General features: G+C 56.2%; 1 protein-coding gene across 1 annotated transcript in view; it reads left to right on the forward strand.

The window, feature by feature from the left end:
* SORCS2 (sortilin related VPS10 domain containing receptor 2) overlaps positions 1-20980 on the forward strand; it is a 409142-nt gene that overhangs the window by 322563 nt on the left and 65599 nt on the right. Inside the window, exons 4-5 of the mRNA XM_081812676.1 lie at positions 9344-9508; positions 20460-20533. Of these exons, the coding sequence (XP_081668802.1) occupies positions 9344-9508; positions 20460-20533 (239 nt within the window). The remainder of the gene's footprint in view (positions 1-9343; positions 9509-20459; positions 20534-20980) is intronic.

The following is a 20980-nucleotide window of genomic DNA, read 5'->3' on the forward strand; positions in this document are numbered from 1 at the left end:
AAGACCTGGGCCGGAGCCTACTGAGCAAACTTTCTGACGAGACAGTGGCTGGAAGTAAGGCCTGCCGTGGGTTGGCCTGAGGAAAAGGGAACGAGGTCAGCTCCTTATAGTGGGTGGAATAGTTCCAGATACTTCTGAGGGTCAGGGCTGGTCCAGAAGCACTTGGGACATCTGAGCAGGGACTGGGAGGCTGACAGCTGATGGGGGAGCTGCGGGCGGGGGTCGGAAGGCTCAGTCCCAGGAGGCGGGGTGGAGGGGGGCTCAGAAGGGCTGCTATCAGCACACACACCACGCCTCCCTCCCTCATCTGTTAAACATTTTCCAGAAATGAGATTTCAGTATATTTGGTCAAGAGTGTTCAGCACCTGTCGGCTGAGCACCTGCCATGTGCCAGGTGGGGGCTTGGGATTCAGCAGTAAGCAAGATGGAGGATGTGTTCACGATAGCATGGTCTCGGGGGGGGGCAGACAGTCATGGGGGGGGGACACAGAATGTGAAGGGAGGGCATGGGACCTGGTTGGGGAGCATGGAGAGGCTCTGGGACCGATGGCTGATGACACCTTGATTATGTCTAATCCGCTGAACCGTATGCCCAAAGGGTTAAAATGGTAAGTTTTGTGTTATGTATCTTTGCCACAATTAAAAAAATAATACTATAAATGGATGTTTTCAGAGAGTGTTAATAATTGTTTTTAAGACCACAGAGAACATTGGCGTCAGGGCCTGTTTAGGTGCATGTCCAGGAAGGGTCCCCCATGCCCCCAGAAGGTGGTCTCTGAGCTGAGGGACTGCCCTGTTGTCAGGAAAGTGCCCCTCAGAGTGGGAGCCCCAACAGGAAGAGCCTGGGGCCAGCAGGGCTGAGTGAGGGAGGGCTGGGGTCTGGACCTAGGCTACACACCCACGGGAGATGGGCAGGCAGAGGTGCGGGGCAGGAATCGGGAGGGGGCTCCCCTGTTGGCCTGCAGGCGCTTGCCTCTCCCGCTGCCCCACCCCCTCCTCATGGGCTCCTCTTGGCAGGGCTCCCCATCCCCACCCCCAGCTTAGCACCTGGGTCACTCCCAGGACCCCCAGCCCATGTGACTTCCAAATACCTGCCCCCAGTGCAGATTTCCAGGGAGCTGAGCTCACCCCAGATGTCCAACCCCTGCACCCCTTCCTCCACCAGGTGTCCCTCAGGAACCGCCGCCCCAGCATGAGGCTCCAACGGGCCATACCCCTGTCTGCCCTAAGCCAGCTCTTCGTTTCATGCCTTCCCCTCCATCAGCTGGGCCAGAAGCTTGGGCGAGTTCCCACATTTCCCCATTCTGTTCATTCTGCACCAAACCCACTGAACTCCCGGCTCAGCCATGTGCTGGAATCTGCCCTCTCCTCTGTGACGTCACGGGGCTGTCTCACCCGGATGACCTTCATGGCCTCCACGTCAGCCTCTGGTCTGCCCCAGGCCTCAGCCTACACTGCAGTGGGAGGAAAGACGACCAAGGGCATCTGGGCAAAGAGGGAAGCATTCTAAAGCTGAGCGGAAGTTTGGGGACTGGAGGCCATTCAGGAGGGTGGGAACTCAGGCCATGTGATGATGAGGTCAGCAGGGTGAGGTCATGGGACAGTGTCGTGAATGCCATCCCCAGGAGCGACACTGAAGGGTTTCCAGTAGGCTTGCGTTTGTGTAAACTCAGATTATCCTTGACTTTTCCAAAGATAGATCTTTCTGGTTTAAGAAAGCATAAAATAATGATCAGCCCTTGGGTATTTCTCCAACACCTTCAAATAGTGTACCTGATTTGGGATCTCTGCACAGAAGAGATTACCGCCTCCAATTTAAGGTCCAGGAGAGTGACTCGCCCAAGGTCATGGAACACAGAGATGGCAGAACCACCTCAGAGTCAGGCTCTGTGTCCTGTGACCTCTTCTGTGCTCCTGGTTACCCACACCAAAACCATTGTATGAAGTGATTAGCTCCAACGACTCTGGGTAGCTGATCCAAGTGCGTGCTGAATATCCCAGCAGGATGCATCCATCCACAAGAGTGCGGCTCTGGGCAGGAGAGTTATTTTTGCTCATCATGACTCACACAGACGTGTGTGAGATGCTCTGCACCGCTTCTAATTTAAGACCGGAGGGTGGATGCCGCTGTACTTGTTTGTCTCGGCTGTCTGCCTCTCTTGGCGTCAAAGCCAAGTTTTCTGTGTCCCTCGCTGGGCACATCTATCTGGCCAGGAAAAGACCAGGTAATTGGGTTTTAAATAGGTAAATGCAGATGACACGGATCCTGGGGGCCGGGGTGGGGACCCTTTTAGGGATAAACTTGGGGAAGGGCAGACTAAAATAAAAAGTCCTCTCCTGGTTGGAGTTCTGAATGGAAACCAGAGATCTGTTGCACATTCAAAGGGAGCTCTAGCAGAGGCGAGGAATAGTTTCTGGATGCTGTTTCTTTCCCTTTTTAAACTCGGAGCTTTGAGAGCTGTGATGTTCAAGACTGCCTCAGCCAGGCAGGCTGGGAGGTTGGCACCACCTTTCGGAGGAGAGGAGCCGGGAGCCCTGCAGCAGCAAGTCTTGGCCCAGGGAAGGCGACCTGGCGCCTGAGTGGGGCGGGGCCCTACGCGGTTCCCACGGGCGGGGTTGGTTCAGGCGGGCAGGTCCAAACCGGAGTCCAGGCCAGCGGAGATGTGTAGAAAGGTCAGATAAGGGCGTCTGGGCCCCCAGATTCAGGTAGGTCTCCTGACCAGGTGGAGAGGGAGACATGAGTCCCGCGTCAGGATGGCACACGGTCTGCCCTGTCTTCTCGGAGCATCTTTCTGCATGTGGCCCGCTCCGACCCATCCCCACCGGGATCCTGCAGTGCATCTCCTGTAGAAACTTCCAGAAGGCTCTTGTCTACTCCAGTCCAACCTAGGGGAGGGCTCCCCACCTCAGGGGTTGCCTGCTTCAGTGTACCCCTCACACCGTTAAACGCCTTCCGCTGTCTTCTGTGAGCTCCCCCACCAGCACGGGTCCTGGGGGGCTTGTTTCCCTGCTGGGGTCTGATGTGCAGCTCAATGAGTCAGTTAACGCTTTATAAGAATAAGACCAAGAGTGTGGGCCAAAGGGAAGAAGGAATGGATGAAGAAGATCAGAAAGCCCCCCTGCCCCTCCCTTCACATGGACAGAAGTCCATCCCCAAAGCCCTGGACGGACCTGCAGACCTCCGGAAGCTACTCCTGGTAGCCCTTGAAGGTGGGAGGGTGTCTCTAGACCTCCCAAGTGCATCCCCCCGGGAACCCTGGTGTTTGCTGCTGCTTCATGGGCAGGGGCAGTCGGGTCGCTGGCCATGATGTGTGCTAGGGGTGCGGGCGGGGGATGTCGGGAGAGAGGAGGCCACGGACCCCCGCCGGCAGTGTGACCTTCCACAAGGCACTTGGCTTCTCTGGCCGTGCCCCAGTCCACGCCCCAGAGAGAGAGGGGTCATTCCCCCCGGGGCAGCTTCTCTGCCCTCTGCCCACATCTGTCCTGGGGTCTTTTTTTTTAAGATTTTATTTATTTATTTGAGAGAGAGAATGAGACAGAGAGAGAGAGAGCACGAGATGGGGGAGGGTCAGAGGGAGAAGCAGGCTCCCCGCCGAGCAGGGAGCCCGATGTGGGACTCGATCCCAGGACTCCAGGATCATGACCTGAGCCGAAGGCAGTCGCTTAACCAACTGAGCCACCCAGGCGCCCTGTCCTGGGGTCTTACAGTGCAGGGGGCCATACGCTTCCTGTCCCTCGCACCACCACCCATGACCTGCCTCAACAACGTGACCCTGACTCACAGCGGTGTTTGGAGAACTTCTGCGACAATAAACCGAGTCGTTCTGTATGGTGTGCTCCCACATGTTCGGGATGCTCATTGTGTCCCAGGCACCGGGCGAAGTCTGCTACACACTTTGTGCATTGACTCTTCTGGTCGCCTCTGCAGCGGAGATTCCCCTCTACAGAGGAGGAAACGGCAGCCCAGAGAGGTGAGGTAACTTTCCCAAGGCTGCACAGCTCACAGCTCGCGGGGGCACCTGAGGCCTTGAAGCCCAGCTCTGCGTGCCCCCAGAGCCGGCCTGTCCCTCACCTCCCTGTGCTTGTGTTGTGACCTTGCCGGACTCCTGGTGCTGTCATCAGTGCTCTCCCCACCCTGCGGAGCATCGTCAGAGTGGCTGCCGAGTGGCGCCGTGAGCCATAGAATCCCGGGAAGGATGTGGCGAGGGATGTGGGTGCTCAGAGGCCCAGAGCTGGTGGGCTCAGAGCTGAGAACCAGCAGGAGCTCTGGCCTAAAGCAGGGGTCCAGCGGCAGGGCGCTCGGGGCTCACCAGGGACTTGGACAAAGTACAGATTTCGACCCGGGTGGGGCGGAGGCACCACACTTCCAGCAGCCTCCCTGACGCTGGGGCTCTAGGTCCCCGAGTTTATTAGCTGAGTTGCTTTGGGATGATGGGGGTGGGCTTCAGGGGTGTGCGACCCACACCTAGTGCTTGCTGTAATGGTTGCCTGCGCCGTGTTGAAATTCTTAATTCTTTTTGAGCAAGGAGCCCTGCATTTGGGGCCCCGCAGGCTTCACGGCCAGTCCTGGGACCCACGCTCAAAGGGGCTGGCCGCTAGTCCTCTGAACCTGTCCTATATTTCTCTCCAACACGTGGCCTCTGATTTCAAAACACCCAGCCTCGTGGGCCCCCGGAACCCAGTGCAGATACCATATGCTGGCCCGGAATAGTACGCAGTAAAAATACACCGTTGGAAATAGTCTGGTTCCCAATTTGGAAGAACAATCTGCCAGCCTCCACTCAGCACGGTGCTAATTGATTTGTTTTCTTTGCTCCAATAATCCTTTCCTTGTCAGCACTTTTTTGTCCCCCATCTTTCCTGGCTTACTTGTCCCACTCTGAGGCCTAAAATAGCCCCCGATCCAGATTGCTGGGCCCCCGGCCAGAATGACTTCCTCGGCTTCTTGTTTCTCCACCGTGGTGCCACTGCAGGGGGGCCTTGGCCATCACGGAGGGCTGGGATGGACAGGCGACCCTGTACCCGGAACCCTAATTCTGTGTGGGAGTAGCACCAACACTTGTTTATTGGGACGTGGTACCCAGTCGGTGCCAGGCCCTGTGCTCTGGGCTGGAGGCATGGCCGTGACAAAGAGACAGGCCTTGCCTGGAGGGGGAGGCGGACTCCCAAAGAGAACACTAAGAGTGTTGGGCTGGCGCAGATGAATGCACAAGATGCTAGAGGAAGGGGCGGAGGACGTACTGGAATAACTCTGTTGGAGGACCGTATCATGGAGGGCTTCCTGAAGGCGGTGACGTTTGAAATGAGCCTCAGTGGATGAGGAGGTATTTGACAAGCAGATAAAGAGGGGAAGGGCATCCCAACATAAAAACAGGATAAATTCATGCTGGAGGCACCTGCAAAATTAAATGAGAAATATTCAGCTTTGTGGAAGCGGCCCAGAATTGGGGGCTCTGAACATTTTTAAGAAGCTGCTTTAAGTTCATCACATGTGGATTTTGTATCATTTTGAAATTGTAAACTCTGATTCTGAATTATCTGCGATGAGGTTGGGGTTGTCTTGGTCCCACCGCGCATTCTAGCTAGAGGGAACCGTGCACGGAAAGGCGGTCAAGATGTGAACAGTCTCGGTGAGCTGGAGAAACACAGCAGGGCTCTATATGGCTGACATATGGTGCCTGAGGTGGGGGCGAGAGGTGGGGCAGGGACCCCACCCTCCGGTCATGCTGTCCTCTCTGAATGAAACACCCTCCCCTGGGTCTGCCAGTCAAATTTCCATCCGTTTTTCAAGGTTCATCTGGGGGTCACCTCCTCTAGGAAGCCCTCCTTTTGGCCCTTTCCCCCCGGCTCTCCTCCCACAAAGCCGTGTGCACACCTAAGTCTTTGCTTGACTCTGTGGTTTTAGTAACTATGGAAGAATGAATGAATGAATGAGTCTTCACTGATGTATGAAGCTCTGAGTAATGGAGAGAAGTGAATGAGATTTGTTATGACGTCCAGTCTCCAGGCTTCTTACATATCCCTAGGAATATTTTCCTCCCAAAGGAGAAGAGTGAACGAGCAATTCCTTTTGGAATCACAGATTGAGATGGACTTATTTATTCATTCATGCACGCAAGCATTCAGTCAGTATCCCTCGGGCGGGATTAACCCACAGCGCCACGTCAAGCCTGGGCTATATGCTGGTGGAAAAAACAGGAGTTAAGTCGCTATCCTGCACTCAAGGGCACAAGCTACTGGCGGAGGTGGACAAGTCAATAGTTGCAGCCTAAGAACATTTAGAAATTATCATCATGAGAAAGCGTTTTGTTGAGTGACATTTGGGCTTCCCTGGCCGGATGGCCCTGAGGAGCCTGGCGTGTGGGTGGCTGCCCTGGGGTGGGGCACAGAGTCTGGCCTGCGTGTTTGGGTGGATGTCGAGTGGACCAAGCTGTCTCCAGTACGATGTGTGAGAAATCTGGGTGATCTGTTTCATTCCTCCTGATTATCCGGGGAGGCCAGGTGCAGCGCAGAGCAACATTTAGAAATAGAAGCAGGATGTTATGGCAAGGAGAACGCAGGAGCCAGAAAGAGCCCCCACTAGCCAGAGCTGGAGCATTTGGGCAACGAAATAACAGAACAGCCTTGAATTACAACTCAAAGTCTAACATAAATATGCATGAGTTCATAGTGACGTATGTAAGTGATTGAGTCAGTAAGTGCGGGAGAAGAGACCAGTCTTGCATGCAGAAGAGTTCACGAGAACGCTCGCAGCTCCAAGGCCCTCAAGGAGGGGAGCCGCCCTCCCCACCGCAGGTGTGGGCTGTGCGTGGGGCCGTCCTCCGTGGGGACAGCGTGGACGCGGGGAGCAAAGGAATGCCATTCCAGTGGGGAGCCCTGACCGGCACCACGCGGCCAGCGAGGCCAGCACCGGGGCTGGAGTCTCCCCTCGATGGTGTGCTCTCTGGACCTGCTGCAGTGAGGAGGGTCCTCACCTCCGTGCCCTTTCTTCCCGAAACCCATGACCTCGGTGTCACCACGAGGAAAGCGTAGATAAGCCAAAATCCAGAGGCAGTCTGCAAAATACGCGACCAGAACTCCTCAACACTGTCAAGGTCAAGAAAAACAAGGCACGCTGGAGAAAGTCACAGCCCAGAAGCCTCAGGGGACGGGACACCTGAATGTCATGTGGGGTCCTGGATGGGGTCCCGGACCGGGAAAAGCCGCTCGTGGAACGTAGCGCGTAGCTCAGACCATACCCACGCGTGGATGCTGGCTCCTTAGCTGTACAAACGGGAGATGTCCTAGCCGAGGAATCTGCGCCGGGGGTTATGGGACTCTGTACTATCTTTGCAACTTTTCTGTAAATTTAAAACTCTTCTAAACTACAACATTTATTTAAAATAAGAAAATAAATGACTTCTAACTCCACCATTTAAAACCAACCACTATTAACATCCTCCGTGTTTCCTTCCATTCATTTTGTCAAAATTGAGCTGTAATTGACATATAGCGTCACCCGTTTCGGGTGTACGGCATCACGATTCGGTATTTGTATTTATGGTGGAATGACCGCCGCCGTAGGTCTGGTTACCCTCCGCCACCACACGCCCTTACAGCGATGCTCTCTCGTGATGAGATCGTTCGGGATCCTCTCTCTCAGCAGCGTTCGGACATGCAGTCCAGTGTGTCACCACTCTGGGCACCCTGCAGCCTGTGACCCGCTCACTTTGTATCGGGCAGTTTGGGCCCTTCTGACCCCCTTCACGCCTCGCCTACCCGCCGCCGGCACCACCAACCCGTTCTCTGTATCTGTGAGCTCAGGCTTTGCTTTTGTTTGGAAGATTCTACCTGTAAGTGCGATCACGGGGTATTTGTCTTTCTCTGACTTCGCTCACTGGGCATGACGCCCTCAAGGTCTGTCCCTGTGGTCACAGTGACGGGGTTTCCTTTTATCTTATGGCTGAATAGTCATCCCTCCACTCTTATTTCTCTGTACCCCCGCTGATGCAATCACGCTTACTTTTATACAGTAACCATTGACAAAATTATCATATGCTTCCTTAGGATTTTACCCACAGAAAATACATAGTTGCTCCTAAGTTTGCACTCGCTACTTTTCATGCGTGGGTAAGCTCCCTTGCCATGAAACATTTCCGGGGAAGGGTTTACATGAAGCGGGCTCCCTGGCCATTCTTGGCCCCTCCACTTCTCCTGTGTGGAAACCACACCCAGAGGGACACCTCCCACACAGCCTCCTCTACTTTCCGGGAGCATGGCTGCCGAGGGTCAGGCTCTGGGGGCGCCCTGCCCTTCTCCTCCAGACCCTGAATTGGCTGGCACAGGCAGGATCCGTGCTGGAGACCAGTTAACCTGCTCACAGGACTCCTCGGGGTTCCCCTGGAAAGAGCACATCAGATTCTCATTTGTGAAGACAGGAGCTTGTGCAGCTTATTGATTTATGTCCCGTGTGCTTCATCGTCTTCTAGAGGAATGTTGAGATGTGGGAAGCCCATTGCGCTGGGGTGTCCACAAGAAGGGGGCTCAGTGCCCCACAGTCTCCCCCCCTCCCCCCAGGGAAAGCTGGGCTCATCTTGGGCCGGGCTGGTCCCATCCCCCTACCCCGCCAGCACCCCTCCCTGCATGGACTCCCTCTTAGATCCAGACCCTGGCTCCATCTGCATGGTGTGTGACCTCAGGCAGTTTGCTTCCACTCTGTGCCTCAGTTTCCCGACCTCTCCGTGGGCACCTTGTCTGCCACTTTCCAGGATGATCTCATCCTGAGATGGTTAACTTGATCCCATCTGTGAACATCCTGTTTCTAAGTGAGGTCACCTTCACGGGTACCAGGGTGAGGATGTGGGGACATGGTGTCTTTCTGGGGGACCCCATTACACCCCCACGGTGGCCTCTAAGGCCTCACAGAACTGGACCCGCTGCTACTTCTCCAGTCCTTTCCCCCCCACCTTGGCCACCTCACATCCGAGGTCCAGCCCTTGCGCCCACTGTTCTGGGTCGCCCCCCACCTGGTCCAGTGCTTGCGGCCCCCACCCCGACCTCACCCGCACCCTGCTTTGTCTCCATGGGCCGCCGGGCTGCCACACGATGGTGGACGCACTGACTTGTCTTGTGCTGCCCCCACAGAATGGATCATTCACAGCAGAAAAACCCAGCTCGTGGTCAGGGCCTCGCCGTATGGATAGTGCCCAGCATGGGGAAATAGTTGTGGAGTGAGTGAATGAGTGACTGGTTAGCATGAGTGGGCAGGGGCGGGGTGGGGAGGGGGCGGCCCCGCAGTTCTTGCTGCCCCCTCCATAGCCTTGTGCCGAGTGGAGGCTCATGTCTCCCCTGCTTTGTGTTTCAGATCGTCCTGGTGAGCTCCTCGCTCAGCGACCGGGACCAGAGTCTGTTCCTCAGCACAGACGAGGGGGCCACCTTCCAGAAGCAGCTCATCCCCTTCTCGGTGGAAACGCTGATTTTCCACCCCAAGGAGGAGGACAAGGTCCTGGCCTACACCAAGGAGAGCAAGGTAAGCAGGCCCGGGGCTGGTGTCTGGGCCTGAGGCGTCTGCCGTGGCTCTGTTGGGTGGGGTCAGGGGGAAATGCAGGCTGCTCATCACGGCATCCCAGGAGCCCTTCGCCCCGAGGCCTGGTGGTCTTGGCTCCACCATCGGCTGCGCGGTGTGGGAACTGAGTGGGCAGCGGTGAGAGGTGCACTTGGCACAAATAAGCGCATGAGACAGGACTGAAAAACAGGAGGTTCATTAGGGCTTTTCCTCTTGGCCTCCCCTTTGGGTGCACCAGCCATAAGGCCTTCTTCCACTTCCAGAATATTCCACACACGCTCCCACGCTGGGCCTTGCCAGCGTGGGATGCTTTTCCTTTCTGCCAGCCTGGGCTGCTTTTCCACTTCACTAGGAGTGACTTGTCCTTCAGATCCGTGTCCGTGTCCTCTCCTCTGGGAACTGTGTCACCAGGGCCCCACAGGAACCCAAGGGCCCCTCCACAGGGTGATCGAGAGAACGTGGTGGAGGGTTCTTTCCAGGCCCAGGGGGTAGGAGAGCCCGGGGCTGGCGCCGGCAGGTGCTGAGGGCTGGGGAGGAGGGTGCGGCAGGGCGCGGAGAGCGCTGGAGGACGAAGGGCCGCCCTAGCTGCCCCGGAGGCCAGGATCCATTTCCTGTAGCACTCTAGCCAGTGACCACAGGCTCCATGGCTGGCCACTCCAGAAGTGTGGTCTCCCACAGTTTGGGCGACCAGAAGTCCAAAATCAGTTTTGCTGGATCAGAATCGAGGCGTCGGCAAGGGACACGCTCCCTCTGGAGGCTCCAGGGGGGACCTGGCCTTTTCCAGCTTCTGGTATCCGGGCAGCTTGTGAAGGAGCCTCTCCAGTCGGCAAGGGCTGTGCCTTCCTCTGTGTCTCTGCTCTGTGTTCACAGAGTGTGAGTGTGTGTGTGTGTGTATGAGAGAAATCGGAGAAATCGCTCTCTGCACCCCCCGGGGGATCCAGGACAGTCTTCCCGTCCAAAGATCTTCACTGAATCCCGTCTGCCTTTGCCCTATAAGGGTCGCTTGCACAGGTTTGGGGACTGGGACGTGGCTGCCTTCTGGGGGCCACGTTTCAGCCTACTGTCGTGCCCAATAGGAGGTGCAGCCCCCGGAGTCTCCAGAAGGGGCCCAGAAGGAGGCCTGGCCTGGGACGGGGAACCCAGCCAAAGTGGGGTTGGGCAGTGGATGCCATCCTCACAGGCCAGCCCCCAGGGTGGAGAAGGGCGAAGAAGGGTGGAGAAAGACAGGGCATGGTCCAGAGGCAAACAGAAGCTGTCCGCTTCAGGGTCTTCCTCTGCACGCCCAGGTCTGCTTGGGCCCCCTGTTCCACACTCCTCTGCATCCCAGCACCTCTCTTTCCCAGGGCTGATCCCAGTGTGCTTATATATCTGTGACATTATTTGATTATGTCTGCTCCCTGCACACATGCTCTGGGTAAGCTCCTTGAGGGCAGGGACTCTTCTTAGTTTGTACAGCATTTCATCATCTCAAGTTCCTGGCTGACAATATTTGTTGGATGGATGGATGGGGAGGTGAGGATGGATGGATGGGTGGGTGCCTCTCAAGTTCCTGGCTGACGATATTTGTTGGATGGACGGACGGGGAGGTGAGGATGGATGGATGGGTGGGTGGGTGATGGATGGGGGCTAGGGTGATGGATGAATAGATGGATGGGTGCCAGTCGGTTGGATCAGTTGGTGACGAATGATGGATTTCTCCCACGAGGGATCACCTAGGTCAAAGGCCTCCAAATGCAGACTTCTGGCTGGTCTGAGCCGTGGCTCGCTGTAGGACCTGGCCTCCTTGCCAAGGTCTGGTCCTCGCTGACTGGCGTCCCCGGGTTCCCCCGGCCCCAGGGACCACCTCTTTGCTCCCGGCGCCTTCCTTTGGGACAGCATGTGCTTCTGGGTATTAATAGCACTACTTAGCCTTCCATGTAATTAGTCTTATTTTCCTGCAGAAATTGACTGCGTTGCAATTGCTCTTTAATTTATGATGCCCTGAAAAATTAATGGAGCTGAAATCTCGGTTATTTTCCTTGGTTCTTTCCTGTGACTCTAAGGAAAGAAAAAGGGGAGGAAAAATGGTTTCGTGGTAGTTACGAAAGGAATGAGGAATTTGAGGGAAATTGATAACTGACAATAGGGCCTTGGGTTTTGTTTTTTTTAGGGTTTTATGGTTTTCATTTTTTTTTTAAATTTTTTATTCTTATGTTAATCCCCATACATTACATCATAGGGTTTTATGGTTTTCAAAGCTCTCTAACTTCGAAGAAGTGGGCTGGTGTGGTAGAACCACACCGGCTCTCGATTCCCACAGACCCAGGATATTAGGCTGGCATCTGCTCACCTGAGTAACACACAGCCCCAGGCCTCAGTGACGCCCAGCAACAAGCGTTATTGCTGGTTCTCAGGTCTGTGAGTTGGCTAGGGTTCTTCCAGGTGCTGCTGGGACAGGCTGTGCATGGCTCCTGGCCAATGGTAGGGTTCAGGTCTCCACGCCTCTCTTGTTCTGGAACCTGAGGTCCCCGGGGGACAGGCTGTTCTCATGATGGAGGGCAGAGGCCCCGGGGTGGGGAGGGGGCAGGGAAAACCACCCCAGTAGAGTTGGCATGTCTGCTTTGACCTGGATCACACACTGTAGGCCAAAGCAAGTCACCTGCCAAAGTCAGGGTCAACAGGGATGGACACCAGTATTCCGTTGGGAAGGACTTGCTGACTGGTGCAGAGGCAGACGCTCCCCTCCGCTTTCCTCCCAGGTGCCTGCCCCTTCCCCCAGCAAACACTCTGTCCTCCCACCCTCAGACCACCCCGTCCCTCTGCTTTCACTTCCCCCCTTCACCGGGACATTGTAGCCTGGGGTGCTCTGAGGCTACCTTACTCAGAGCCTGGGCAGCCTTCCCAGGTGAGACCCCGATGCGGTGGTTTTTCTTTCAAGGTTCAGCAAACTGCTGGGGTCCTGGGATCAAAAGGATGTGAGAGCCGAGCGGTCCCTTCTCACACCAGTTCTCTGGGGACCACTGGCGCCAAACTGACCTGCCTGGTTCCCTGTGCTCGTCCCTGGGGCCTGCTTGCAGGCATGGCCCTGGACACTTACCTCTAACACTGTTATGTGTTATTCTGCTCGCCATCAAGAACCTCCTCTCTTTCCCAGCACTGTGAGAAATTAATCTGAGCCTGGGACTGCCTTCCAGAAACTTAGTAGGGAAGAAAAGACACCTTGGATGACCAATCTGGGAAGCCTTCCTAGAGGAGGGGGTTTGAGAGAGGTGTAGAGAATGGATCGGGAAGTACGTTTACTTTTTAACACAACTTCAGAACAGTAGAGAAGATTGCACAAGCGATTAGAGAAAACCGAACACTCGCAATCCTCCAGCCTAAGTAAAACTGTGTTTGCGTTTATCCGCGGTGACACAAGGTAGAGTGGCTGTCAAGGCGGGGAGGGGGTGGGGGGCGGGCAAGGGTTCCCCTAAGAAGGGGCGGGCAGAGGTGTTGGTTCACAGCGGCTGCCCTGAATGTCAGTCAGTAGCTGAGTCTTCCCCGCAGGGCTCCAGACGTCAATGCCCCGCCTCCTCCCTGACCTCAGACTTCAGAATTGGGCAGGAACTGGGCAGAAATCAGGCTTCTCGGAGTAACAGAACAATCTCGTGAGCCAGGAGAATCTTCCACCTCAGTGTGTGTTCCCGTTTGCCCTGATCCTTGTCTGACAGAGCTCAGGGCAGGAGCGAGACTCCATGCTGGATAATTTAAGCAGAAGAAGGATTTAGCCTGGGGCACTGGGTGTTCTCTCAATTGTCCAGGGTCTAGGGGAGGGACTTCAGGCTGGACCCCCAAGGATCCCTCCCAAGAGGCTTAGAGCTCTCCCACCTGGGGAACCTCTACCTCCCATGTCATGAGGGGCAGGACCGGGAGCCCCGCTGGACTTACCAAGGTCAGGGACACACAGCAGATGTTGAGACCCAGGCGTCTGCCTGGCAACGTTCATGGAGCCTGTGGCCGGCCAGTGGGATGCAGGGTCCGGTTGCTGCCTCTACCACCGCTGTCCCTCCAGCCTCCAGAGCTGAGGATGGATGCCGCAGCATGTCGCCGTGACCTTGCTGGCCAGCAGGCATGGCCCTAGGTAGCCACCTTCACCGTCCAAACCTCCCACGAGTACATCTCTGACCCAGAACTCCAGCTGCAAGGGAGTCTGAGCGGGGCTGGATTTTCACCTTCCAGCCTGTGTGCGATGAGGCGCCCTACAGTGATGGAGGGAAGGATGCTGAGAGCCGACCACCATGCTCAGCACACCGCTGAGAGCCTGGGCCGTTGGCAGAGGACAGCACCTCTAATAATTGCATAAGACCTATCGGCAGGCATGTCTGTGAATGACCTTCCTCCGACCTCATCCTGCTGCTTCGCCTTTGTTTCTCCCTTGCTCTGACTTTCGAGCACTTCATCTTTGTGCCAGAGTAGCTCTGGTAGGCCACCTCCACTCCTTTCCTGGACGAGCCACCTGGAGTCAGTCAGCCCTTCCACAGGACATCAGCGTGCGGGGTCCGCTGCAGCAGCTAGGATGTCCCCCGTGTGTTTATTCTTGTTTATTTGCTGGTGTTTGTCTTTTATTAAGTGGAAATATTCTATTTCTGCAGCAAATGATGGTGCATTATAAAATCACCTCCCACGAGAGCAAATTGGAAAGGCTCCAGCACGTCCCGGGGTGGGCGTCATCAACGCAAGTACATCAGTGGGGATGGCAGCCATAAAGCCATCCATTAACGCAGAGGTTTTATTACCAGGCTCCCGTAAATTGATGGCTGCACACCCGTTTTTTATTTGTTTACTATTTGAGGATGGGATCTGTTCTCTCCCGATCTGTAGATGGGTAAATTAAGGCATGAGGTGGAGGGGATCCTGGCCTGGTCACTCACATGGCCCAGAGAAAGGACTAGAGGTGACGTGGCATCCTTCCCGGGGGACCCCTCAACCACTGGGGTGTCACACTCAGGTCCACAAGCAAACACTGCGTGGCCTCGAGTGGCTTACTTACCTCTCTGAGCTCCCATTCTTTCATCAGTAAAGGGGCAATGGCCCATCTCACGGTGCATGCGCGCGCATGGATTAAGTGAGCGGCCTTTGACAAGCTCTTAGCTCAGTACCTGGCTCCATGAACAGCCATACCTGCTGCTAGGCTCTCCCACTGAGGCCCTTCCAGAGATTTAGTGCCACCAGCTGCTCGAGCCACAGCTATTTATTGAGCACCTACTGCGTACGTGCCAGGCATGACTCCACGTGCTTAGTAAGATGGTTGAGTTCCTTGTGCTCCTGAATCTTACGTTCCAGGGGATGAAAACTTTCCAAAAAGCCCCTTTTAAATATTAAAGTGATAATTTCATATCGTGCACCCAGCAGACATGGCCTGGCACCCATTTTGTAGATAAAGCCTCACCGGCACGTAGGCAAGCCCATTCGTTTCCATATTGTCTCTGGCGGCTTGCTTGTTCCAGGGGCAGAGATGAGTAGTTAGAACAGACACCGCATAGCCTGCAAAGCCAGAGATATTTACTGTCTGGCCCTTTCCAGAAAAGTTTGCCAGCCCCTGCCCTAGCATCAGATTTGTCCATCCGTTCGGCACACCCAGCGGCGATCAGTCTGGGGCTAGGCTGGGGGAGAGGTGAGCCGCACAAACTTTTGCAGAGGAGCAGGGAACAAAACCACCAAGACGGGGAAGAAACTAAGCAAACAGCTCTGGGGTCCAGGGGGTGGGAGTTCTCTCAGCAAGTGTGAGGCTGGGGGGTCAGGAGAAGCTCCCAGAGATGCAGGCAGTGGACCTGGACCTGTGGTATGGAGGGAGGGAGGACACCAGAGGTGGAGGTGGTAGGAGGTAGGCTTCTGGGATGGGCTGTGTTGTGTCTCCCCCAAAAGCTGTATGTGGAAGTCCTCACCCACCCCACAGCACCTCGGATATAACCGTATTTGGAGATGGGGCTTTTAAAGGGGTATTTAAGTTAAAATGGTTCATCTGGATGGGACCTGGTCCATTATGACAGATGTCCTTACAAGAGGAGGAGATCGGGATACAGACACGCACAGAGGGATGACCACATGAGGACACGGGGAGAGCATGGCTGTCTACACCCCAAAGAGGGCAGCCTCAGAGGGAACGAACCTGCCCATACCGTGGTCTCAGACTCCCGGACACCAGGACAGGGAGAGAATAAGGCTTAGGCCTTAGGCACCATCCATGGTGCTTTGTTCTGGTGGCCCTGGCGCCCACGATGCTCACAGATGCTCAGCTTCCTTGTGGAGCAAAATCTCATGGTCTTGGGCATTCTCTTTGTGCTGCTGACAGCAGGGGATGGTGGCTTAACACAGGAAACCCCCACGTTTGTTAAGAACAGGAACAACGCTCACTGTTACCACGGGCTCACAAATTCCGGAGTCACAGCCATGCGGCACGACTCTCTCCAGGGTCTGTGGTTGAGTGTCCGGCAAGGACAGCCGTCCTGAGGTGGAGCGTCTTCTCATGGGACACAGTGGTTAGGACGCCATGGTTAGGATGATGTGGTTAGGACGCCATGGTTAGGATGATGTGGTTAGGACACCATGGTTAGGATGCCATGATTAGGACTATGTGGTTAGGATGCCGTGGTTAGGATGCCGTGGTTAGAATGCCGTGGTTAGGATGCTGTGGTTAGGATGCTGTGGTTAGGATGCCGTGGTTAGGATGCTGTGGTTAGGACTATGTGGTTAAGATGCCATGGTTAGGACTATGTGGTTAGGACGCCCTAGTTAGGATGCCATGGTTAGGATGCTGTGGTTAGGACGCCGTGGTTAGGATGCCATGATTAGGACTATGTGGTTAGGATGCCGTGGTTAGAATGCCGTGGTTAGGATGCTGTGGTTAGGATGCTGTGGTTAGGATGCCGTGGTTAGGATGCTGTGGTTAGGACTATGTGGTTAAGATGCCATGGTTAGGACTATGTGGTTAGGACGCCATAGTTAGGATGCCATGGTTAGGATGCTGTGGTTAGGACGCCGTGGTTAGGATGTCGTGGTTAGGATGCCGTGGTTAGGATGATGTGGTTAAGACTATGTGGTTAAGATGCCATGGTTAGGACTATGTGATTAGGACGCCATAGTTAGGATGCTGTGGTTAGGATGATGTGGTTAGGATGCTGTGGTTAGGACACCGTGGTTAGGATGCCATAGTTAGGACTATGTGGTTAGGACACCATGGTTAGGACGCCGTGGTTAGGATGCCGTGGTTAGGATGCTGTCGTTAGGACTATGTGGTTAGGACACCATGGTTAGGACACCGTGGTTAGGATGCCGTGGTTAGGATGCTGTCGTTAGGACTATGTGGTTAGGACACCATGGTTAGGACACCGTGGTTAGGATGCCGTGGTTAAGACACCGTGGTTAGGATGCCGTGGTGAGGATGCTGTAGTTAGGATGCCGTGGTTAGGATGAGGATAGCTCACTGAGGTGGGATGCACCAGGTCTTCTTTCTACAGCTGTGGGGAAGAAGGAGCCACGAAGGCAGTCTACCAAGGGTGGTCGAAGAATCCAGAATGTGGAACTTGAACCTGTGGCCTCAGAGGTAGGACGTCTACTAGAAGCCAGGTAGCAAGGACGAGGCCCCAGATGGAGGTGGAAGTGGGCTGAGGAGCGCAGGAGGGTCCTGGAGATGAGGAGCAGAAGCACCAGGGCTCCCGGTGCCACGTGGGTGATAGCACTAGGGGGCATATCCTAGGGCACCCCTCCTCCAGGCCAGAGTGGGGTGTACAGCAAAGGGATAGCACTGTAGCCCAGTTATCTCCTGGGCCTTGAGCCCTGACACAGGCTTCTCGACCCAGTGGACTGGGTTCTGAGCCTGGCTCTGCAATACCAGGGCCTCTGAGCATTGACCTTGGCCAAACCTTGACCAAGAGGTGACTTCAGATGGGGTCTTGAACACTGAATGAAGACAAGGAAGGGCATTTCAGCGAGATCGAATGGCAGGTGCAGATGCTCCGAGGACCCCATGAGACACATTAGCAACACCGTCACACAGGAGCCCAGACCCGGGCGTGACAGGGACATGGGAGGTATGGGGGGGATATATGGGCCGGGCGGCCCAGGCACCCTGAGTGCCCATGATAGGAGTGTGGGCTTTATCCCAAGGAAGGGCTTGTGGCATCCCCTGGAAAGTGGCAGGAGAGTGACGCGGTCAGGTGTGTGTCCCAGAAAGATCCCGGTGGCTGTCGCATGGAGCAAGGGCTGGATGGGAGGGCTGAGGACTGCAGGCAGGAGGCCCAGAGGAGGGGTGCAGGAAGGCGCAGAGACGCGGGTGGCTCAGCAGGGTGGAGAGGGGTACAGCAGCCGTGGGTTAGGTGGAGGACATTAGCACATTGGGAGCCTGTGACTTACTGGGTGTGGCATTGGGGTGGTGAGGACAGGCCCGGGGTCCTGGCCTTGGGAGCTGGTGGGTGACTGGCACTAGGCAGGGCTGGGGTGGGCTTCCGGGATGGGGGTACCTCTGCCCACACTGAAGGCCAGGACGGCACAGGGCTGACGCTTGAGGAGCCCCAGTTTCCCTTCTGAGATTCCACAAACCCTTCCTTCGTGAATAACAGCAGGAACGACACTGTGACCTCACTTGCTCTCCATTACTTGGGGCCCTGATGGGGACAGGCTGGGTCAGATGAAGGCCAGCAGATGTGGGCTCCAATCCGGCGACTGTTGTCATGGTTATTAGACCCACTTCACAGATGGAGACACTGAGGTCCAGTGGCTGGCGTCGGCCTTCCTTCATCCTGAGGTCTGGCCGTGAAATTGCTCTGCTTAACTGACTTATTCTAGACACGTCTTGAGTGCAGAGGAGTACGGGAAGGGGCATTCAAATCACAGAGAATCCAAAGCTGGCCTCTGCCAGTGAACAACCCCGGGCAAATCACTCAGCTGCTCTTAGCTGCCATTCTCGATCTGCAAAACAGGTTGATAAAAGCATCCGATTCACAGAGATGTCATGAGATGGTCCGAGGGGACGTGCTCGGCCCGCGCGCACGCAGTCAGCTCTCAGCAGCCGCCGGGGGTTGATGATGACATCCCTACATGATGCCGACGGGATTCGTGGGGCACATAATTAGTCCAACCGCTTTGCAGTGCCTGGGATCAGCGCACACATCCCAGTAGGGCCGGGCTCTGGATCCCCGTTTTAGGAAAGTGGGGGACTGAGGTTTAGGAAGCTCTGGGAAGTCACACAACTGTATACTGTGGAGTCTCTTGGGAGCCAGGGCTATGGGACCCCATGATCTCTCAAGTCACAGACTCATACATACCATCTTATAGCTGGGGAAACTGAGGCAGGCACAGCAACTGTAAGCCAGGGCTCAGGGGAACCAGGTCTCCTCTGCCCCCAAGCATAGCTGGCCTCTCAGCCCGGGAGTGACAGCGGAGTGTCCCCGCCCAGCCCTGCCTCTGCAATGGAACACTTGGGTCTCTGCTCCGTGTGGGACGTGTAGGATTCCTGCGTGCGTCCTGCTTCGTGGGTGCAGAGATCCCTTAACACCCTCACGGCCTACCCTGCTCTCAGGAATGGAGTGGGTGCTTCAGCGTTCCCATAAACCCCACCCTCTGACACGGCAGGCTGGCCAAGAAAACTTGGCAAAATCACAAATGAAAGATGCTGGGGACCTCGATTGTAGACCTGCCCACATCCCAGCTGGGGGGAGGTGGGGGACAGCGTTCGTTCTCGCCCCCAGGCTGACTCGGGACAGAGCTGGTGGGAGAGGGGCGGGAGGGACAGACAGGACCCCCGCCCCCACAAGTGCCTCATCTTACCAGCCACATGCAGCCTGGCGGGCTCGGCGGCGCCAGATGTGTGCTCTGCAGGGTCCAGTGTGATATGAGGAATGTTTGAAAGTCAGGACAAGCCTTCCTCCTGCAGTCTCTCTCGACCTGGCCTGGTGGGCTTCTTTTATTGCTGGAGTGACACACAATGGTACCTTAGTCTCCAGTGTGCAACAGAGTGACTGGGCAAGTCTCTGCGTTAGGCTATGCTCTGCAAGTGTAGCTCTCACCTGTCACCAGGGGACAGTGTCCCAGTACCCCTGACTGTGTCCCCTAAGCTGTGCCTTTCTTCCCCACCAAGGTGGGCGCCCACGGGGAGGGGTGGGGGGCAGGCTGTCATGGTGCTTTTTATGAGCTATTTAACATCACACAGCCCTGTGCCCGGGGACACTGGTGCAGCGAATGCAGACCCTCCCAGGCTCCCACGGCCCTGCCTCTGGACTCAGCCCGCAGGGGGCTGACCCTGACCCTCCCCAGCCCAGGCCCAGGCCCCCCCAGAGTCTATCCCAGGAGGTGGCGGGAGGAAGGACCTTGCAGGAGCCCAGGCTCTGGGCCCCCCCACCCCACTGCCCGCCAGTAAGCTCATTGTTTCATCGGGGTTCACCTACAAAACTCAGATTCAAAGACACATATATTAGGAAGTTCAAGTTGGTGGCCACAGAGCGTTAAACCCAAGCACAGGGCCCTTGAGAGCAGAGGCCCCGTGCTCTTGCCGTGACCGCAGACCCCAGGCACCGAGGGCTCTGCTGTTCCTGCATGGACGTGCTTTCACACTGCCTGCCCTTTGCAGACCCTGCTCCCTCCTTCTCAACACACACCCGGCCTCCAGCCTCCCACACCCCCATCCCCCACCCCAGCAGCGTGTTGTCAAGTCCTCCTGGACAGTGGGGCTCGGGGCATCTCCTCTCAGGGGTCTGCCCAGCCGGTGTCTCTCGGTTCCTACCAGCTGGCCTGGGGGCCAGAATGACTCTTTTTGGAACCCCTATGCCTGACTCTCGGCCTCTCAGAGGTTGAATGCGGGGCTTGCCTGGGGCATATTCGTCATCCAGGGGAGATCACCCCCGACTCAGAAGAGGCTCATCCTCAAAGCATGACTTCTGTCTCTCTTCTCTCTGCCCTGAAGCTCTACGTATCATCGGACCTGGGGAAGAAGTGGACACTTCTGCAGGAGCGCGTGACCAAAGACCACATGTTCTGGTGAGAGCCCCCCCCACTGGGGACCCCCAGCTCTGAGGGCTGGGGCTCCCCTCTCCTCCCCACAGCCCCCAGCTCAGGGCTCCCACCTTCTCCTGCCTCTGACCCCAGCCATGGACCTCCTCACCCCAGGGGGACCTCCAGAGTGCTCTTTCCGCTCTGCTGAGACTGGAGGAAGTGGTGGGGAGTCGAGGCTTGCTGTCCCTCAGGTCACCTGTGCACCCGTGAACCAGCTGTCCCTCCTCCTCGCCACCCCTCCCGCTCCATCCTCACTACCCCTGCCACCTCTCCTCGCCACCCCTCCCACTCCATCCTCATCACCCCTGCCTCCCCCTCCTCGCCACCCCTCCCACTCCATCCTCGCCACCCCTGCCTACCCCTCCTCGCCACCCCCCCTCTCCGTCCTTGTCTCCCCTGCCTCTCCCTCTTCACCACCCCTCCCACTCCATC

This window comes from Leptonychotes weddellii, chromosome 2 (genome assembly GCF_054177405.1).
Source record: "Leptonychotes weddellii isolate Sample4059 chromosome 2, ASM5417740v2, whole genome shotgun sequence".
NCBI lineage: Eukaryota > Metazoa > Chordata > Mammalia > Carnivora > Phocidae > Leptonychotes > Leptonychotes weddellii.